Source organism: Vombatus ursinus, unplaced genomic scaffold, assembly GCF_900497805.2.
Source record: "Vombatus ursinus unplaced genomic scaffold, bare-nosed wombat genome assembly UNPS02014802.1, whole genome shotgun sequence".
Lineage (NCBI taxonomy): Eukaryota > Metazoa > Chordata > Mammalia > Diprotodontia > Vombatidae > Vombatus > Vombatus ursinus.
Window position 1 is genome coordinate 17,351,216 of NW_020954580.1, and position 20,454 is coordinate 17,371,669.

The window sequence follows — 20,454 nt, forward strand, 5'->3', positions numbered from 1 at the left end:
TTGATTCCTTACTCTCACTTCCCAAAATCCCATCTATTGCCAAGGCCTGCCAATTTTACCTTTTTAACATCTCTTATATTTGCTTCCTTCTGTCTTCTGACACTGCCACTACCTTCATGCAGGCTCTCATCACTTCACTCTTATACTATTACAATAGCCTTCTTTTTGGTCTCCCTGCTAATGACCTTCTTAAAGCATAGGTCTGACCATGTCTTTTTCTCTCTCCCTCCCTCCTCCCACTACACTCTCTCTCTATCTCTCTACCACCATTGCCACCCTCTACTTAATAAACTCCAGTGGTTCCCTATCATCTTTAGGATCAAATATAAAATCCTATGATTTTTAAAGCCTTTATTACCTGCCCTTCCCCTACATTTGCAATATTCTCACACCTTACACCTTCCCATTCCCAAATACTCTGAGGTGCAGTGATGCTGGCCTCCTTACTGTTCCTTCAACAAGACACTGTATCTTCCTATTCTGGGCATTTTCATTGGCTGTACACATGCCTGAAACACTGCTCTCCCTCCTCATCCTCTTCTCCTGGTTTCCCTGGCTTCCTTTAAGTCCTAGCTAAAATTTCACTTTCTACAGGAAGCCTTTCCTAATCCACTTTAATTCAAGTACCTTCACTCCGTTGATCATTTTCAAGTTATCCTGTATATAGCTTGTTTGTACGTAGTTGTTTGTATGTTCTCTCCCCCATTAGATTGTGAGCTCCTTGAAAGCAGGGATTGTCTTTTGCCATTCTTTATAGCCCCAGAACTTAGCACGGTGCCTGGCAAATAGTAGGTACTTTATAAATGTTTATTGACTTTGTACCATAATTTGTTTGGCCATTCCCTAACCAGTGGGCATCTACTTTATTTCCAGTTCTTTGTTATCACAAAAAAAAAAATGAAAAAGAAGTTTTTCTGTGTTCTCTGTACTTGCCTAAACTCAAAGCTTAACTATGGTTGGGGTTAAAGGCCTTTAGTGAAATGAAATTGAAATATAATGCATATGGTAAAATTTTACCATTTTGGACATGGCAACTCTGAAAACTAAAATGATAGCTACTACTGAGTTTTTGCTGTTTTTTTTTTTTGCTATTTTACTATTTGTATGCAACACAAACATCCTCCCAGAATACCTACCACAATTCCAAGCCCATAATAGGTGTTCCATAATTACATGTTGATCAAACTACTTAAAAAACTCAACTTTGTTTTTTTGTAGTCCTATAACATAATTGTTGTTCATAATAATGATCTGGAGGCACTGTAAGATTCTGAATTGTCTCTGAAGTCTCAAGAAAGATCAAATTATGTCAGTATAGTTTTAGGGCTAAGTAGATTTGATTGTACTTAAATTATTTGAAAATTAATCATGAAACTCAAGTATGATAAATTCTTCTTTCTTTTTTTTTCATTAGCTTCCATTTGCTCAATTCTAATTTTTAACAAATTGTTTTCTTCTATTAGATTTTGTACTTCCTTCCACATTTGGCCAATTGTATTTTTTAGGGACTTGTTTTCTTCAGTGTACTTTTTTCCAGTTGGCCAATTGTATTTTTTAAGGACTTGTTTTCTACAGTTAATTTTTGTCCTTCCTTATCCAAGCTATTGACTCTCTCTTGAATACTTCTCATTTCTTTGCCCATTTTTTTCTTCTACCTCTCTTATTTGACTTTTAAAATCCTTCTTGAGGTCTTCTAAGAAGGCTTTTTGGGCTTCAAACCAGTTCATATTCCCTTTTGAGGTTCCAGATGTAGGTTTGTTGACAATGTTGTCCTCTTCAGAATTTCTGCCTTGATCTTCACTCTTCTCATAATAAGAATCTATCGTTTGTTTCTTTTTGCTCATGGTGTTTGCTTATTTCCTGGCCTTTAAAGAGATTGGGCCCTCTGCTCCCCAGCAGGAGAGGGAATCAGAAACGCTGGAACTCTAGGGGTAGGATTGGGTAGTGTGGCTCCTGGAAATTTCCTGCTCACCCAGGCCTTTCCTTCCTTTTGCTTTCTTTAGCTCCTTTCAGATGGATGTTGTAGGTGTTTATCCACCTGGGGCCCCTTGGAGCTCTGCTTCTCTTAGTTTTGCTGAGGCACTGGGAGAGTCCGTTGCTGTAGAATGCCGAGACACCTGGTGGTTTTCTGAGCTGGTTTCCACCAGTTCCCCCGCCCTCAATGAGGCATTTGGGGGTCCAGGTGTTGGTGTTTGCCTGCTCCACCACCTGGGCTTCAGGATCTCCTCCTGGTATGCTGAGGTGGGGCTTTCTGCTAGCTTGCTGGGGTGCCTCATGTTCTGTACTGCTCCCCTTCCCCCAGGGTAAGAGGGGCCTTTCCAGTTAATCCCTCAAGCTACCTGGCCTACTGGACTGCTGCACCCCATCTTTCTTCTGGTTTTGCTGTTCCAGGGTTTTTCCTGGGGGATATTTTCTGGGCTTTCAGGGGTTAATAAAGGAGGGTAAGAGAGACTCACCTCTTACTCCGCTATCTTGGCTCCCGGAAGCAGAAGTCTCAAGTATGGTAAATTCTTAAACTAAACATTCAGGTCACTATCTTATCACCTAAAATTTATGAAATAATCTACTTTGTGAAAGACACTACACTGTATGGGAATGCCAGATGTCAGAAATAGCTTTGCCGTTTAATTGAGGGAACAAGACATATAAAGATAATAACCCATTCCAAGTACCAAATGAGTACAGTCCTGCACATAGGACCACACCAACACAAATGCCCTTTAAGGTTGTGTGTAACCTCTTCTTTGGCAGTCAGAAACAACATGGTGATTTCAAAGATTATAGAATCTCAGAGTTGGAAGGGACCTTAGTGGCCTCCTAGTCTAATTCAGACCATGCTAGGGATTCTGAGGGGTGGAGATGAAGACAGAGTATATCCCAGGCATAGGGGAAAACCTGGGCAGAAATACCAGAGACAGGAGATGGAATGTTATGTGTGAATCACAAGGAGTCCTATATGGCTAGACCATAGAGTGTGCAGAGATTTATAGGTAACAGAGCTAGAAAATGATGCTGGAGCCATATGATGAAGGAACTTAAATGCCAAACAGAGAAGCTTATATTTGATAGAGGAAATAGGGGGAGCCATGGTAACTTCCTAAGACAAGGCTGTGACGTGGTCATACCTATGTTTTAGAAATAGTATTTTGGCCGCTTTATGGAGTATGGAGTGGAAAAAGGCAAGGCTGGAGGAAAAAAAAATCAATAACTATCATTTAGATCAATTAGGATAATATGGTAGCAATCCAATCAAGAAGTGTTGAGAGCCTGAACTATCATGGTAGCTAGGTAAGTGAAGAGAATGGGATGTATGTTAAATGTAGCAATAAACATACAATATTTCCTTCTTTTTTCTTCCTCCAACAGGCTGTCAGCGATCCATAGGTCTGTCCAATGGAAAAGCCAAGGTGTGCAGTTATAGTGGATGGTATTACTGCAGTAGCTGTCATGTGGATGACCATTTTCTTATCCCAGCACGGATAGTTCACAACTGGGATATTTCAAAATATAAGGTAGTTGCTAAAATAAAAAATTTCTTACAGCATATTGGATATTTGTACAATACAAAATAGATAATAATAATATAACATAAATTTAAGTAAGCTCAAATATTCATTTAAAATCTATAGCATCTTTTCTAATGCTTTTTTTTTTTGGTTAAGGCAATTGGGGTCAAGTGACTTGCCCAAGGTCACACAGCTAGTACGTGTCAAGTGTTTGGTGTGAGGCTGGATTTGAACTCAGGTCCTCCTGATTTCAGGGCCAGTGCTCTATCCACTATGCCATCTAGCTGCCCCTAATGCTTTCTAAAAACCTATTTCCAGTTTAACTTTCTATAGCCAGACTTCTGGCATGTCATTGTTTTATGATCTTAATTTGCTCATGTAAAATTATACCTATAATTTATTTTCATTCATAAAGTCTTGCAATTAATTCCAAGTGTCAAAAGAGAATACTGGTAGAGATATTTCTTTTCTTTTTATTAGATGTTAGTATCCCCCACATCATAGAACTTTTTAAAAAGAGTAAAAATGAAGTGATACCATATGTGTGAACATGCCAGTGATCTTTGAAAGAAAGCCCCTGTATAAATCCAAGGTATTTTTATATCTTAAAAGGGACTCTTTTGAAATCCAACTGGTTGAATCATTTAGATTCTTATAAGCCTTGATCACAATTACCATCAGTGGGCATTTTGCAAGGATGAGTGAATGGAAGAACAAGAAGATATACAGTATTTGGAAGTTGAGGAAAGAAATCTCATTTAAGTATCAGAACAAATACCTATAGCTGATAAGAGACTTCAAAACAAAGTATTTTCTCTTGATCTTTTCCTCTTCCATTTAGCCTAAAAGAATTCCACTGTACGTCTGGCCATATATTTCCATTTCTCAGTTTCACAGGTTTGAGTATTTCCTTGCTTCCTTGGCAGCTTCTCCCATAGGGCTAGTCTGGGGAAAGAGATAGAAGTCCACATTCGGTTATGAAGCACTCTATCCAGGAGTCAAAACAGTGCTCCCAGAAATTTCACACCATGTTTTTGTATTTTGTGACTAAAGAGGTCCTGCTTAATGTGAACCAATTAGTATTGGATCATTTTTAATATGGTAGCACTTTACTATTCCTCAAAGGTCAGACTTCTGTAGAACAGCCATCCAGTATACATGTTTGAGGGCAGCTGGATGGCTCAGTCAATAAAATACTGGGCCTGGAGTCAGGAAGACCTGAGCTCAAAGTCAGCATCAGACACTTACTAGTTATGTGGCCCTGGGCAAGTCATTTAACCTTTGATTGCCCTAATCCCCTGGAAGAGGAAATGGTAAATCACTCTAGCATCCTTTCCAAGAGAACTTCATGGACAGTGTGGTCCATGGGGTCACAGAGTCAGGCGTGCCTCAACAACAACAAAAGTACAGATTTAAACCTAGAAAGGCAAAAGCATAAAAGTAGTAGGGACATAGGAGGCATGTAGAGCCACCTGGAACCACTCAGTTCAGCATTTTTTTTCAAGTGCTCACTAAGGAGCTGACCTGGAGGCTTTAGGGATAGAGAGGTGAAAAACATAGACTCTGTCCTCAAGAATCTTATAGCTTTGCTAGACAAATGTGTATAAAGCAGCAGGAGAGAAACATCTAAGATGTAGGGATAGAGCCTCAAAGTGATGGCTAAGAGGGGAAGAAGACAAAGTTCTCCATGCAAGAGCCAGGATCTATAAACACCCCAGCAGCCTCACAGGACATCACTGTTTTATAGCAATTTTGTAGTTAACATACCTGATGACCTGCAGGCATCAAGAAAAGGTGAAATGATGTTCAACTTAGTATGTTTGAGAAGGCAAAATATTATATCATGTATTTTAGAAAGAGTTCCATTTGAAATGCTAGAATTTTTAAAGTTTTTATATTTTTTTGAGTTTCAGATATGTACAAAATTTACTTATAAGGAATAGTTCATACCCAATGATTCCAGATGAATCAGTCTTTCCAGTTCTATAATAATAACTCAGACTTATATGCAGGTAAAATGTCAGTAATCAATACTTGTAAAAGTCATATAGTTTTTAAAGTAATAAGATTTTAAAATTCATATATGGCATTACATTTTCTGCAGCGCTCAGAAGAACTTATGAAATGCAGAGCAGTGTATTGAATAGTATTCCATGTGATTTAAGAACTAACAGAATTTTGAAATTCAGGAGGTATTTGGCTCCAGAAAGCTGTTTAGACTATATTTAAACTACATAGCATCTTTCCCTCAAGTCAACAAGCATTTATTAAGTGCCTATGTGCCATTATGCTAAACTAAAACCAAAAGTTTTTAAAAATGTATCTTCTATATTCTCTTTACCTAATTATCAAGGGAAAAACTTGTGTAGGTGATACAGTGGTGTGTGTGTGTGTGTGTGTGTGTGTGTGTGGAGTTTTACTAAATCTGTAACGTAAATTTAAATAATGAACCCCTCCAAGCAAAATTTTCTAAAAGGTTTTCTAAAAACCTACTAATTGTTACTTTATTCTAATTGCATATTTTTCTCTATCACGCATCCCCCTCACCACCAGTTTTGAAGAGAAAATACAGGTTAACTTTTCTCCCACTCCCTTCCTTTGGTTGTCAGCAGCAACAGCAATCAGTTACTCTAAAGGCTTGAGTAGAGCAGTTGAAGTTAATGATCCATTTGCATAAAGATAAAGGTAAAGTACTAAAGTTGGGAACCTAGCCAAGACTTCATAATAAATAATTATGCTTAGATTTTACCACATTATCAGCTAGAAAGATCATTTTTGCTCACATATGGCACCTAACTAGACTGGCTGCTTCCTGAATGAGTCCATTGATCATGGTACCTTATAGCAAGACTACATACTGATAAAAAGCTGAGTCCAAAATTGAAAAGAGCCTCAATTTGGGGGGTAGATTGCATTTGGGGTGTTTTACAGTACTTTTATTGAGGTTGCCCTCAACAAAAACCTATCTCATTGTTGAGAGACCAGCAAGGATGGAACCATGAGAAGAAACAGTATATCCCAGCCCTCTCCCACAAATACTCCAACAAAGATCAAGGAAGAACACCAGACCAAGTAGCAGCCCAGAAATCCAAGGAGAAACCACAGTGAGTCATTTTTCCAGCCTATGTCAGTATAAGGAGATAGCCAGAGGCTTGTGGAAACAGGCAGAGGCCTGTGAACGCTGGGAAGGGAGTCTGACCAGGGATGCCATACAGAGTCTTCCAGCAGGCAACCGAGTGGGGCTGTGTACTGGGACAAGGATCAGGGTTATGGATCTGGAATGGATGGGGTCTGAGGTTGCATACTGCAAAGATCACAAACAGGAGCCAGCCAGCAGCTTTATCCTCAGACCCCCATCCCCCAGCTCGGTAAGATTTGTCATGGACTGAGGGAGCTGACAGGAAGGGGAGGAGAAAAAGAAGAAACAAGAGCTGCATGGTTTTGACTCAGGATTGGGGTTGTGGATTCAGTCATTTAGACCTTCAACAAGCATTTATTAAGCACCAAATATTGTGCTAAGTTCTGGGGATACAAAGAAAGACAAAAACTGAAATCAAAAAACCAGTCTCGAGGGCTTCCAAAACATAGATCAGGAAGGCAGAGATCAGACTTTGCCTCAGATCATATCATCTAGGGCATGCTAAAAGTTTGCAGGTCCCTGGACTGAGACACCCCTGAGATCCTTAAAGAACACTGCACTGAATTTTGAGAAAAAGCAGCAGCAGGACCCCAGAGAATATAGATTAGAACCAAACAAGGCCCTGAAATTTTCTCCAGAAGCACTCAGAGCCTGCCCTAACCCAAAATTTCAATTTGGGAAATGAAGCTAGAAGAATGAGTAAATAAACAAAAAAGACAGCCATACTAAAAAGCTGTTATGGAACCAGGAATGCCCAAGATGCAAACCTCGAAGAGAATAACTAACTCCACAACATCTACAAGCAATACCTAAAACAGCAACAACAAAAACCACACAGGTTGGTCACAAGCTCACCTAGAATTCCTAGAAGAAATGAAGCAAAAGTTTTTAAACATTACATTATAAATGAAATTAGCATTCTTGAGGAAAGAATTGGAAAAGAAATGAAATCACTAAGATTGGAAGGAGATTTAACAGCTTAGTACAAAAGGGAAAAAACTTTACTAAGTAACAAATTCCCTGAAAATTTGAATTGACCAAACAGAAGCTAGTGACTCCATGAGAGAACAAGTAATATTAAAACATAGTCAAAAGGCTTCAAAAAGTAGGAAAGAATAGAAAGTACCTCAGATTAAAAAAAAAATCTGGCTTGGAAAATAGGTCAAAGAAAAAAAAATCTTAAGAATTATTGGACAACCTGAAAGTCATGACCGAAAAGAAGATCCTGGATACTATGTTTCAAGAAATAATAAATGAAAACTGACCAGACCTATTAGAACCAGAGGGCAAAGTAAAAACAATTTACTAATCACCAACTGAAATAAACCTCTAAAGGAATACTTGTGGTGAAAAATTCAAAGCTTCCATCCTACACTGTTAAGTGTAGAGAAAGAATTCAGGTATCAAGGAGCCACAGTCAGGATTACACAAAATTTGACTTAAACTGCTTTAAAGAAAAGGAGAGCTTGGAACAAAATACCCTAAAAGGCAAAAGATATAGACATACAACCAAGGACAACTTACTTATCAAAACTGAGTATAATCCTTTGGGAGAAAAATGGATCTTTAATGAAATAGGGGACTTGTAGATATGCCTGATAAAAAAACAGACCTGAATAGAAACTTTGAAATGCAAACAGGAATTAAGAGAAATATAAGAAGGTAAATACAATATAAATGAGAATTTGGAAAAGGCAATGAAAGAATGGAGAGTTTATATTCTAATAGTGGTGGAAAAAATATGTCCCCTCAGAACCTTAATGGCATAAAGGATTATAGAGGGAGTTAAGTGAGACAAAAGACTTGAAAGTAAATTTGTTATGTTTTGATGATCTTAAAGGAATAAAGTAAAAAGGAGGGGAAAAGGAATACAATAGAGAAGGAAAGGGGAGGAAGAGAAGGGAATTTATCTCACATAATTTGGGTTTAGAAGTTGGGTTTAGCAGCTAGGTGGTGCAGTGGATAGAGCACTGGTCCTGAAGTCTGGAGGACCTGAGTTCAAATCCGGCCTCAGACCAAACATTTGACACTTACTAGCTGTGTGACCCTGGGCAAGTCACTTAACCCCAGTTGCCTAAAAATTAAAAAATTAAAAAAAGAAGAAGTAGAAGAAGGAAGAAATTGAATGTTTGGGCATCATTTGAACCTCACTTTCATCTGAACTTGTTGAAAGACAGCAAAATACACATAGTCATGTAGAAAGATTTTATTGTAGAAATACATTTAAGTCAACAGGAAAACAGAAGGAAACCAGGAGAGGGAAAAAGTAGAAATAAGAGGAAGGGTAGACTCATGAAGGGATTACTCATAAGCAAAGGAAACTCTAGCCTTTGAAGGTGAATCATAAAGGAGTTTAAATGAAAATAAAGAAAGGGTAAGAACCTATAATTGTTATCTTGTAAAAGGGAAGTGAAGAGGGGCAGGAGAGTGGAGGTAGAATATAAATCACTAGTGCTCTGCATACTCCTAACTCATCATGCTCTTCTCTGTAAAGAAAAGAGAGCAAAAAGAGGAAAAAATGTACATGAATAGTGTTGGGAGGAATATAAAAGTAATTATAATAACTGAAACTAAGTAAGACGTACTCACCGTAAGACAGAAGAGGATAGCAGAACAAATTAGAAAACAGAATCCAACAATATGTTGTTTTTCAAGAAACAAACTTGATATATTAAGATTCACGCAGCTAAAATAAAGGGCTGAAACAACATTTGTTATGCTTCAGCTGAACTTTAAAAAAAGGGTAGCAGTCATATACTCAAAAGGCAAAAGCAAAAATAGACTTGATTGAAAGAGATAAACAGGGAAACTAGATTATCCTTAAAGGCACTATAGAAAATGAGTTAATATCAGGCCTTGACTTAGATGCACCAAATGATATAACATCTAAATCCTTCAAAGGAGAAGTTTTATCACTTAGACATAAAAGGTCACATCATAAACAAATCAAAGGAGCAAAGAAAACATTACCTTTCAGATTTATGGGGTGGGTTAGAGTTCATAACCAAAAAAGGGATAGAGAGGATTTCAAAATATAAAGGGCAATTTTTATTACATGAAAATTTAAAAATTTTGCACAGTCAAAGCCAACTCAGTTAAAATTAAGAGGAAAGCAGTTAGCTGGGGAAAATCTTTGTAGTAAATTTCTGTGATAAAGGTCTTATTTCCAAGATATTCAAGGACCAGATTCAAATTTATGAGAATAAGAGCAATTCCTCTATCAATAAATGATCAAAGCCTAAAAAGACAGTTTCAAAGCTGTCAACAACCAAATGAAAAATGCTCCAAAACACTAATAGAGAAATGCAAAGTAAATCAGTTCTGCAGTTCTACCTCATCATACCCATCAGATTGGCACAGCTGACAAAAAAAAATTACATGTTTGAGAGACTATGGGAAAACAGGCACATTAATGTATTATTGATGAAGCTGTAAATTGGTCCAAACAGTCTAGAAAGCAGTTTGGCACTGTGCCCAAAAAAGTTAGCAAACACTTCATACCTTTTGACTTAGTGGTACCAATTCTAGGCCTATATTCCAAAGAAAAAAGAAAGATTAAAGAAACAGGATAAAGACCCATGTATAGAAAAATATGTAAGGCTCCTCTTTTTGTAGTGGCAAAAACTGGAAACTGAGCAGGTGCCCATCAGTTAAGGAGTGGCTGAGCAAATTATGGTACATAAAGGTGATGTAACAACTATATCCTGTAAGACATTTTGAGAAGGATAATTTCAGAGAAACTTGATAAGGCTTATATGAAATGATAGAGAGTTAAAGTGAGCAGAACAAAGAGAACAATTTATTCCAGAACAACATAATAAATTTTGAAGGTCTAAAGAACTTTGTTCAATCATGGTTTCAGAAGACCAGTGATGAATCACGCTATTTATCTCTTCAGATGTGATGGAATCAATGCAAAATGAGTCACATTTTTGGATGTGGCTGATGTGGAAATTTATTTTGTTTGACTATGCATATTTGATACAAGGCTTTGTTTTTTTTTTCGATTTAGGGAGAGGGAAGATGGAAGGAAGAGAAAATAAATGCTTGTTAATTGAAAAAATAAAAGTTAGGAAAAACCTATCTCATCACCAATATTCTTTCACTGATATATCTGAAATAATGAATCACAGTAATTTTTTCTCATTTAATTTAATTAAAATTTTTTCTCAATTACATGTAAACAAAAATTTTTGACATCCTTTTTTAAAATTTTGAATCCCAAATTCTGGCCCATTGTCCCTCCCTTCCCTCTCCTTGAAAAGACAAGCAATTTGATATAGATTATACGTGTGCAATCATGTAAAACATTTCTATATTAGCCGTGTTGTAAAGGAAAACATAGACCAAAAAAACAAAAATAATAAAGTTTAAAACGTATGCTTCAATTTGCACTCAGACACCAGTTCTTTCTTTGGAGGTGGATAGCATTTTTCATCATAAGTCCTTCAGAACTGTTTTGGACCATCATATGACTAAGAAAAGCTAAGTCATTCACAGTTTATCATCATGCAGCATTGTTATTATTTGTACAGTGTTCTCCTGGTTCTGTTCATTTTACTTTGTATCAGTTCGTATAAGTCTTCCCAGGTTTTTCTGAAAGCATCCTGTTTGTCATTTCTTATTGCGCAATTGTATTCTGTCACAATCATATACCAAAATTTATTTAGCCATTCCCCAGTTGATGGACCTCCCTTCAATTTTCATTTCTTTGCCACTACAGAAAGAATTGCTATAAATATTTTTGCATGTACAGTTCATTTTCCTTTGATCTCTTTGGAGTACAGACCTAATAGTGATATTGCAGGATCAAAAGATGTACATAGTTTTATTGCTCTTTGTTCCAAATTGTGCTCCAGAATGGTTGGATCAGGTCACAATTCCAGCTCTGCATTAGTGTCCCAATTTTTCCACATCCTCTCCAACGTTTGTCATTTTTTTTATCTTAGCCAATCTGATAAATGTCAGATGGTACCTCAGAGTTGTTTTAATTTGCATTTCTCTAATTAATAGTGATTTAGAGCATCTATACATAGCTTTGATTTCTTTTTCTAAAAACTGTTCATATCCTTTGACTTACACCTGGGAAATGACTCATATTTTTATAAACTTGACTTAGTTCTCTATGTATGTGAGAAATGAGGCTTTTATGAGAGAAACTTGTAAAAAAAAGATTTCCTGGTTTTCTGCATTCCTTCTAATCTTAGCTGTATTGGTTTTGTTTGTGCAAAACTTTTTTTAATTTAATGTAATCAGAATTATCCATTTTATATCCCATAATGATTTATCTCTTCTTTGGTCATAAGTTTTTCCCTTACTCATAAATCTGACAGGCAAAATATTACATGCTCCCATAATTTTCTTATAATATCACCCTTTATGTCTAAATCATGCACCCATTTTGACCTTAGTACATAGTGTGAAAAATTGGATAATACCTAGTATCTACCTAACTGCTTTCTAGTTTTCTCAGCAATTGTCAAATAATTCTTGTCCCAAAAGCTTGGCTCAAACACTAAATTACTAAGGTCTTTTGCTACTGTATATGGTGTACCTGATCTATGCCACTGATCCATCAGTCTGTTTTTTAGCCAGTGCCAGATTGTATTGATAATACCACTTTGTAATACAGTTTGAGATCAGGTACTGCTAAGCCACTTTCTTTTACAATTCTGTTTTCCATTGATCCCCTTGAAATTCTTGTCCTTTTGTTCTTCCAAGTGAATTTTATTTTTTTCTAGTTCTATAAAATAATTCTTTGGTTGTTTGATTGATATGGCACTGAATAAGCAAATTAATTTAGGTAGAATTATCATTTTTATAATATTGGTTCAGCCTATCCATGAGCAATTAATATTTCTCGAATTGTTTAGATCTGACTTTATTTGTGTGAAAAGTGTTTTGTAATTGTGTTCATACAGTTACTGGGTTTGTCTTAGCGGGTAAAAATCCCAAGTATTTTGTTTTGTCTGTAGTGATTTTAAATGGAATTTCTCTTTCTGTCCCTTCTTACTGGATTTTGTTGATAATATATAGAAATGCTGATGATTTAAGTGGGTTTACTTTATATACTATAACTTTGCTAAAATTGTTCATTATTTCAACTAGTCTTTTAGTTGATTTTGTAGGATTCTCTAAGTATTCCATCATATCATCTGCAAAGAGTGATAGTTTTGTTTCCTCATTGCCTATTCTGATTCTTCAATTTCCTTTTCCAGTCTTATTACTATAGTTAGCATTTCTAGAACAGTATTGAATAATAGTAGTGATAATGGGCGATCTTGCTTAACGCCTGATCTTATTGGAAAGGTGTCTAGCTTATCCCCATTACAGATAATGCTTGTTGATGATTTTAGATAGATACTACTTTTCATTTTAAGGAAAGCTATAGGAATAAATGTTGTATTTTGTCAAAAGTTTTTTCTGTATCTATTGAGATAATTATATGATTTTTGTTGTTTTTGTTATTGATATGGTCAATTATGCTTAGAATTTTCCTAATATTGAACCGCCCTGCTTTCCTGATGTAAAGCTCCCCTGGTCATCATGTATGATCTTTGTGATATATTGCTGTAATCTCTTTGTGAGTATTTTACTTATAATTTTTGCGTCAGTATTCATTAAGGAAATTTCTGTTTTTGCTCTTGCTTTGTGTTATAAGAGGAATTTGACAGTATTCCTTCTTTGCCTATTAGTTTATATAGTGTTGGATTGTTCTTTAAATGTTTGATAGAATTCACTTAAGATTTTTTTTTCTTAGGGAGCTCATTTATGGTTTGCTCATTTTTTTTTCTAAGATAGGGTTATTTAAGTATTCTATTTCCTCTTCTGTTAATCTAGGAAATTTATATTTTTAAATATTCATCCATTTCACTTAGATTTTCAGATTTATTGGCATATAATTGGGCTAAGTAGCTTTATAATTGTTTTAATAATTGCTTTAATTTCATGTTCATTGGTGGTGAATTCACCCCTTTCATTTTTGATAGTGGTAATTTGGTTTTCTTCTTTATTTTAAATCAAATTAACCAATGGTTTATTTTATTGGAGATTTTTCCTCCATAAAATCATCTTCTAATTTCAGCTGTTCTATGATTTTCTTACTTTTAATTTTATTAGTCTCACCTTTGATTTTCAGAATTTCCAATTTGGTGCTTAATTGGGGATTTTTAATTTGTTCTTTTTCTAACTTTCTTACTTGCATGCCCAATCCATTGATCTGCTTTTTCTCTCTTTATTGACATAAGCATTTAGAGATATAAATTTTTCCTTTGAGACTGCTTTGGCCGCATCCCACAAATTTTTGTCATGTCATCTCATTGTTGTCATTCTCTTCAATAAAATTATTGTTTCTATGATTTGTTCTTTGACCCACACATTCTTTACAATTAGATAATTTAGTTTCCAATTAATTTTAATCTATGTTTCTACAGTCTGTTATTGATTATAATTTTTATTATAGTATGATCTGTAAAGGATGAATTTAATATTTCTACTTTTCTGCATTTGGTTATGAGGTTTCTAATGCCCTGAAACATGTTCAGTTTTTGTGAAGGTGCCATGTACAGCTAAGAAAAAGTGTACTCCTTTCTATTCCCATTCAGTTTTCTCCAGAGGTCTAAAATTTTCTAAAATTCCATTCATCTCTTTAACTTTCTTCTTGTTTATTTTATGGCTCGATTTATATCATTCTGAGAGGGGAAGTTGAGGTCCCCTACTAGTATAGTTTTACTATTTCCTCCTATAACTAATTTAACTTTTCCTTTAAGAATCTGGTTGCTATGCTGTTGGTTTCTATGTGTTTAATATTGATATTACTTCATTTTCTATGGCACCTTTTAGTAAAATGTCATCTCTTTTAATTAGGTCTATTTTTGTTTTTACTTTGTCTGAGTTCATGATTGCTGCCCCTGCTTTTTTTTTTAACTTAGTTGAAACATAATAGATTCTGCTTCTGCCTCTTACCTTTACTCTGTGTGTATCTTTCTATTTCAAGTGTGTTTCTTATAAACAGTATATTATTGGATTCTTGTTTTAAATCCATTCTGCTGTCCTCTTCCTTTTTATGAGCGAGTTCATTCCATTCACATTCACAGTTATGATGATTATCTGTGTATTTCCCTCCATCCTATTTTTTCACTGTTTATTTTTTTCTCTCTTTTTACCCTGTCCTTCCTCAAAAGTGCTTTTGACCACAACCTTCCTCAATATGCCCTCCCTTCTATCAGCCTCTTTCCCTTTTTTTCTCCCCTTCCCCTCCTACTTCCCTGTAGATTAAGATAGATTTCTGTAGCCAACTGTGTACATTATTCCCTCCTTGAGTCAATGCCAGTTCCAGAGAGAAGTTCAAGTGTTGCCCACCATGCCACCTCATTTCCCCCTCCATTGTAAAAGTTCTTCCTGTCGTGCCTCTTTTATGTGAATTAATTTCCCTCTTTCTTCCACTCCTTTCCCCCATCTTCCAGTGTATCTGTCTTTCTCACCCCTTTATTTTTATGAAATTATCCCATCATAATTAACTCATACCTATGCCCTCTGTCTATGTATAATTCTTCTAACTGGCCTAGTAATGATAAAAAAATTTTTAGGAGTTACAAGTATCATCTTCCCATAAAGGAATGTAAACATTTTAACCTTATTTATTCCTTTATGATTTCTCTTTCATGTTTACTTTTTTATGCTTCTCTTGAGTCTTGTATTTGAAAGTCATATTTTCTATTCAGCTCTGGTCTTTTTATCAGGAATGCTTGGAAGTCCACCATTTCATCAAATATCCATTTTTTTCCCCTGAAGGATTATACTAAGTTTTGCTGGATAGGTTATTCTTGGTTGTAATCCTAGCTCCTTTGCCTTCTGGAATATCATATTTGAAGCCCTCCAGTCCCTTATTGTAAAAGCTACTAAATTTTGTGTGATCCAGACTGTGGCTCCACAATATTTGAATTATTTCTTTTCGGCTGCTTGAAATATTTTTCCTTGACCTGGGAGCTCTGGAATTTGGCTAGAATATTCCAGGGAGTATTTGATATCTCAGGAGTTGATTGATGGTTTCTTTCAATTTGTATTTTACCCTCTAGTTCTAGAATATCAGGGCATCTCAGAGAAGGAAGGGAACTCAGAGATGAAGTCCATATAATCTAACCCATACCTGGACAGGGTAGGGCAGAGTTGTCAACCTCTCTGCCTGCAGGCCAAGAAACTCCTGAGTGCTGCTGACCCTATTGGGAAATGTTTAATAAAATAAATAAAACATATAGTGTTAATTTGTGGTTTTTTAAGTCACAGACACCATAAGTATAGGTTAGGGAGAGAGGTAGTTAGATCTTGTAGTCGCTTCTGCCTTATAAAGGGATAGGAAAGATGTGAAATTACTTTGTCCTTTCACTCACAATCTTACCTTCATCTGTACTTATTCAGCTGTCCCCCTCCCTTCTGGCACTGAAATCTTTACCTCTGAAGCCAGAGAGTACCAATGAGGGGGAAGGAATCAGCATTTATATAGCAGCTACTATGGGTCAGGCACTTTGTTAAGCGCTTTGCTCATTTGCTGCTCACCAACAACTCTGTAATGCGAGGTGGGTGCTGTAATATCCACATTTTACAATTGGGGAAACTGAAGCGAACAGAGGTGAAGAGACTTGCCTAGGGTTACACAGATAGCAAGTGTGTGAGGTTGGATTTGAACTCAGATCTTCCTGACTTCAGGCCCAGCTATCTAACCACTGCAACACCTAGCTAGCTGCCTCACAGCTTCCACTGCTTCACCTCAGAGGGAAAAGGACAACAAAGAGGCTTTGTTGCTTTGTTTTCTGAATGTCTTCGATACCTTTCCAACATAAGGCACTGCGCTCACTTTATTTCATTCCTGATACCCACCTCCCTGTGGTACCATCCCTGAGTAGCCCCTCCAGTCCATTCCAAGGCTTCACTCTTTTAATCTAATACTGAAATTTTTCTTTTAATGCTTATCAGGTACAAATTGACTAAAAAGGTAATGGGCACCAAGAGACCCTTGATTCTCCGAGGGTCTCTTGAAAAGGGTGGTAGACCTATCAGTTGCCTTATGCAAACTCCTTTCTTGACTGAGTTGTTCACAGTGAAAAGTTTTTATATAGATGTCATGTTCTTGAAGGTAACAAATGGAATAAATTTTTGTACTCTTGAAAACAAAAGGTAATGGGCTGGTAAAAAATTAGAAGGATTAAATGGACTTGGGCAAGGTATGGTACATGAAGAAAATTACTTTTGTCAAAGTATTTCTAAGTTGTTTGAGAAAGCCAGTAAGACTTTTTTTTTTTTTAAGCAAGTAAGATCTTAAAGGGCAGGTATGAAGCTAGTTGATTTCATTTTGATTATCTCTCATTGGCATTGGGCATATCTATGTTCCATTTATTTCTTTCATTGTTCTCCTACAAGAATTTAACTTAATGCTACTAACTGTAAAGATCAATTTAGTTAGACACAAGTTCCCAGACCAAGCATCTTTGTGTGAGATCTGTTTGCAGCCTTGCTTTCCTTAATAGCAGGTACGTGACTGCCTACATATCCATTTTGAATATTGAATTAATAGCTTGGCAGGAACAGAAAGAAATATCATATCTTCTTAAGGGTTTCCTCTTTTGACCTCCTACAGTGTTTATTCCTAGTTATTTTAAAAGCAATGCTTTTATCTATTTTCCAGGGTCCACACTTCAAATTGGATTGAGCTTCTGGCTTACAAAATAGATAATTGTGGTGACTTTAAAACCATTTTCCTAAGGAACATATTCTCCCAGAGTATTTCCTCGCTCCCTTTCTTGTCATTGAAATATCATATAATGTAGAAGTAATAGAAAATTGTTCAGATTTGATCTGCCTGTCAGCAGTCGTTCTCCCTGGCCCCCAAATAGTTCTCTTAGTCATAAATCCTGTGCTCCATTACCTATTCTTCATGTACTCTTTAACTAGCAATTTCTCATGTTATATGAAGCATATTGCGTGACAAAATAGATTGATTTGTGCTTTTCTTAATTCCCATTCAAGGTCTTTAAGGGACCATAATACTTATTTTATATGCAGCAAAATATTATGTTGTTTGAATACTTTAATAAACCTTTGGCTAGTCTAAGTTTGGGCAGAGGATAGTTTCCCAAGGGAGAAAATCTGTTATAACTAAGAGTCAGGGAAAGGGAGTAGGGGTGGTGATACAAAAAGACAGTATCAAAGAGATAAGCTTATGTGGATACCCAGACCCAAAAGACTGCTCAGGTTAGCCAGTGAATTCATCATGCTCCAGGTTGCCTGAGTTTGCTTTGAGGCTGCCCTTAGAAACCAATGAATGTATGAGACCTTCATGAGAAAATACTGCTTCTGCAGTCTCTGTACTCTGAGCAGATGCTGGCAGTGCTTCCTAACCTACCATTCTCAATCTGTAAAAGGCAGTGACACATAGACTTACTTGCTTTGGCCAAAAAATTATTACCCTCACCTAATAATGAGCCTCTGTCTATTTAGTCTGATTCTCAGAGAGCTGATAAATATTTCATAACTAGGCCAAGCCATTACACTGGCTATATGTGCTACTCTGGCATGACCTTTAAGAACCAAGGATTCTCAGAACAACCCAAGAATCTACACTAGAATGAAGCGTCAGATGAGGATATCAGTGGAAGAAGCAGTAGACTGCACATAATTTAGCTTTCTATTGATTTGAGGTTATCACGATGATTACTAAATTATTGTACTCTAATGTAATATAGTAATGCATTTGGAGGCTATTCAGATGTTTAGCACAGTTAACCCCTACAATAAATGGATTCAGATTAATGTGCTTTTTGAAATCTTTAAAAAAACTATAAAAAACAAATCTATCTTTTCTATTACTCTTGTCTGTAATTTCTCATTGCTGTCAATGTTCCTAATTCTAGTGTACTCCTCATCCCCATCTAATTTTCTGCTTCTATCTTGCTGTGAACTTAAAGACTAGGTGGGAAGTATACAGAGTACTAGGCCTGAACTCAGGAAGACCTGAGTTCAAATCCAACCATAAACATTTAATAACTATGTGATCTCGGGCAAGTCACTTAACCTCTGTTTGCCACACTTTCCTCATCTGTAAAATGGGCATAATAATAGCACCTACTTCCCAGGGTGGTTGTGGCAGTCAAATGAGAAAATCTTTATAAAAGTACTTAGCACAGAGCCTGGCACATAAGTAGGTACTATATAAATTCTAGCTATCATTATCATTATTATTATTATTTCCTTCACTTGTTAGAATGTGTAAAATGAGTAATAGCCTTTGAGTGAGGGCCCAAGGGACTCCTGCATGAGTATAGTATTTGAGCTTTAACTATTTGGCCTACTTAGGTGCTTTTGGGGAGAGGAGGTTACTTTTAGATTTCATACTGTTTTCAAAGTTGAGGTTGCGGAATAAGGGGCCTGTGGAAAGTGAAATGTAACTTTATTTTAGCTTTTGTTGAAGAATTGAATATCACACTGTGGAACTTATGTTCAAATATGCTACTTAATTTATAATCCTTAGGTTGAGTCTCATTTGTGCCATTTCATATATAATCTTTACTTTGATTGCATTTGCTGGTGCTTGCTTCAGGAGAATTTCCTAGTTAACTTTTGAAAATCACCTTTTGTTGGTGGAAGTATGTGTATGGAAGGAAAATCTAAAAGGCAAAGAGGAATCTAATGTATTCTTTCATTCATTTGAAAAATTAGTGGAACCTACACAGGACTCTTTTCAAGTCATTTAATATATAGTCATCCTTTAATAATAAAAATCAGGTGGCATAAAATCACTAACATTTCTCCTTCTCAGGTATTAACTATAGTTGTAAAAATATTTTATCCCACTATTTTTATTTTAAGTCTGTTTGTAGCTGGGTCTTCCTACAACATCAGAAATGGTCCTTTGTAAATAACAATCTTTTTAAAATATTTTTCCATATCTATAACACATGAGAAGCAGGATACTGTATATGAACACAAACAGAGCTATAACCAGGAATTCTTTCATGTAAAGCTAAAATAATTGGGATAAGAGGAGAAGGAAGGAGATTGATCACAGGATATCTACACTGGGAGAGGAAGTAATCTACACCCCCAAAGAATCTGGTCCTTATCACCTTAGGGGCTATGGCAGGGAAAGGGGTTTGGGGGTGTGAAGGTGGGCCCCAAGAGAAGGAGTTCACCTGGAATTAGTAGCCAGTGTAGGACTGGAAGGTGAAGAACAGATAGGACAGTTGCTATGGGAAGGAAATGTTTCCCCCTAGGGAGGAAACATAATTTTCTAAACATTAGGACCCTGTGGCAAAACTTCATTCTCCCCACATTGGTTATAGTTCTGGATTTGACTACATAAAACTTCTGTATTTCACATGTAAGAGTAGTATGGGAGGAGAAAATTTTTGTCTCATAAAGGAGAAAAATGTGGAGAAATAAATTCATTTTTAAAGCCTATTTTATTATAAATTAGTTTTTGTTCAGATCTTCTGCTTCTTTTTTTCTTTTTGCTTTTTTTTTTTTTTGATGAGGCAGTCAGGGTTAAATGACTTGCCCAGGGTCACACAGCTAGTTAAGTGTCAAGTGTCTGAGTCCGGATTTGAACTCAGGTTTTGACTCCAAGATTTAACTCCAAGGCCAGAGCTCTATCCACTGTGCCATCCAGCTGCCTCTGATATCTTCAGTTACTTACATCATCATGGTTCTCCCAAATATCCATCCCACTTCCTCTCCCAAAGAGGCACCCCACATGATACGTGGTATTTTTTTAGAGAGGAAAAAAAATCAGCACAACTGACCAATACATTGAAAAAG

The 20,454-nt window shown here is 36.2% G+C and overlaps 1 protein-coding gene across 2 annotated transcripts in view; it reads left to right on the plus strand.

Moving 5' to 3' along the window:
- Positions 1 to 20,454, plus strand: part of PLEKHM3 (pleckstrin homology domain containing M3) — a 210,109-nt gene that overhangs the window by 77,231 nt on the left and 112,424 nt on the right. For both annotated transcript variants that reach the window (XM_027873652.1, XM_027873653.1), the window contains exon 4: positions 3,367 to 3,512. In XM_027873652.1, the coding sequence (XP_027729453.1) occupies positions 3,367 to 3,512 (146 nt within the window). The remainder of the gene's footprint in view (positions 1 to 3,366; positions 3,513 to 20,454) is intronic.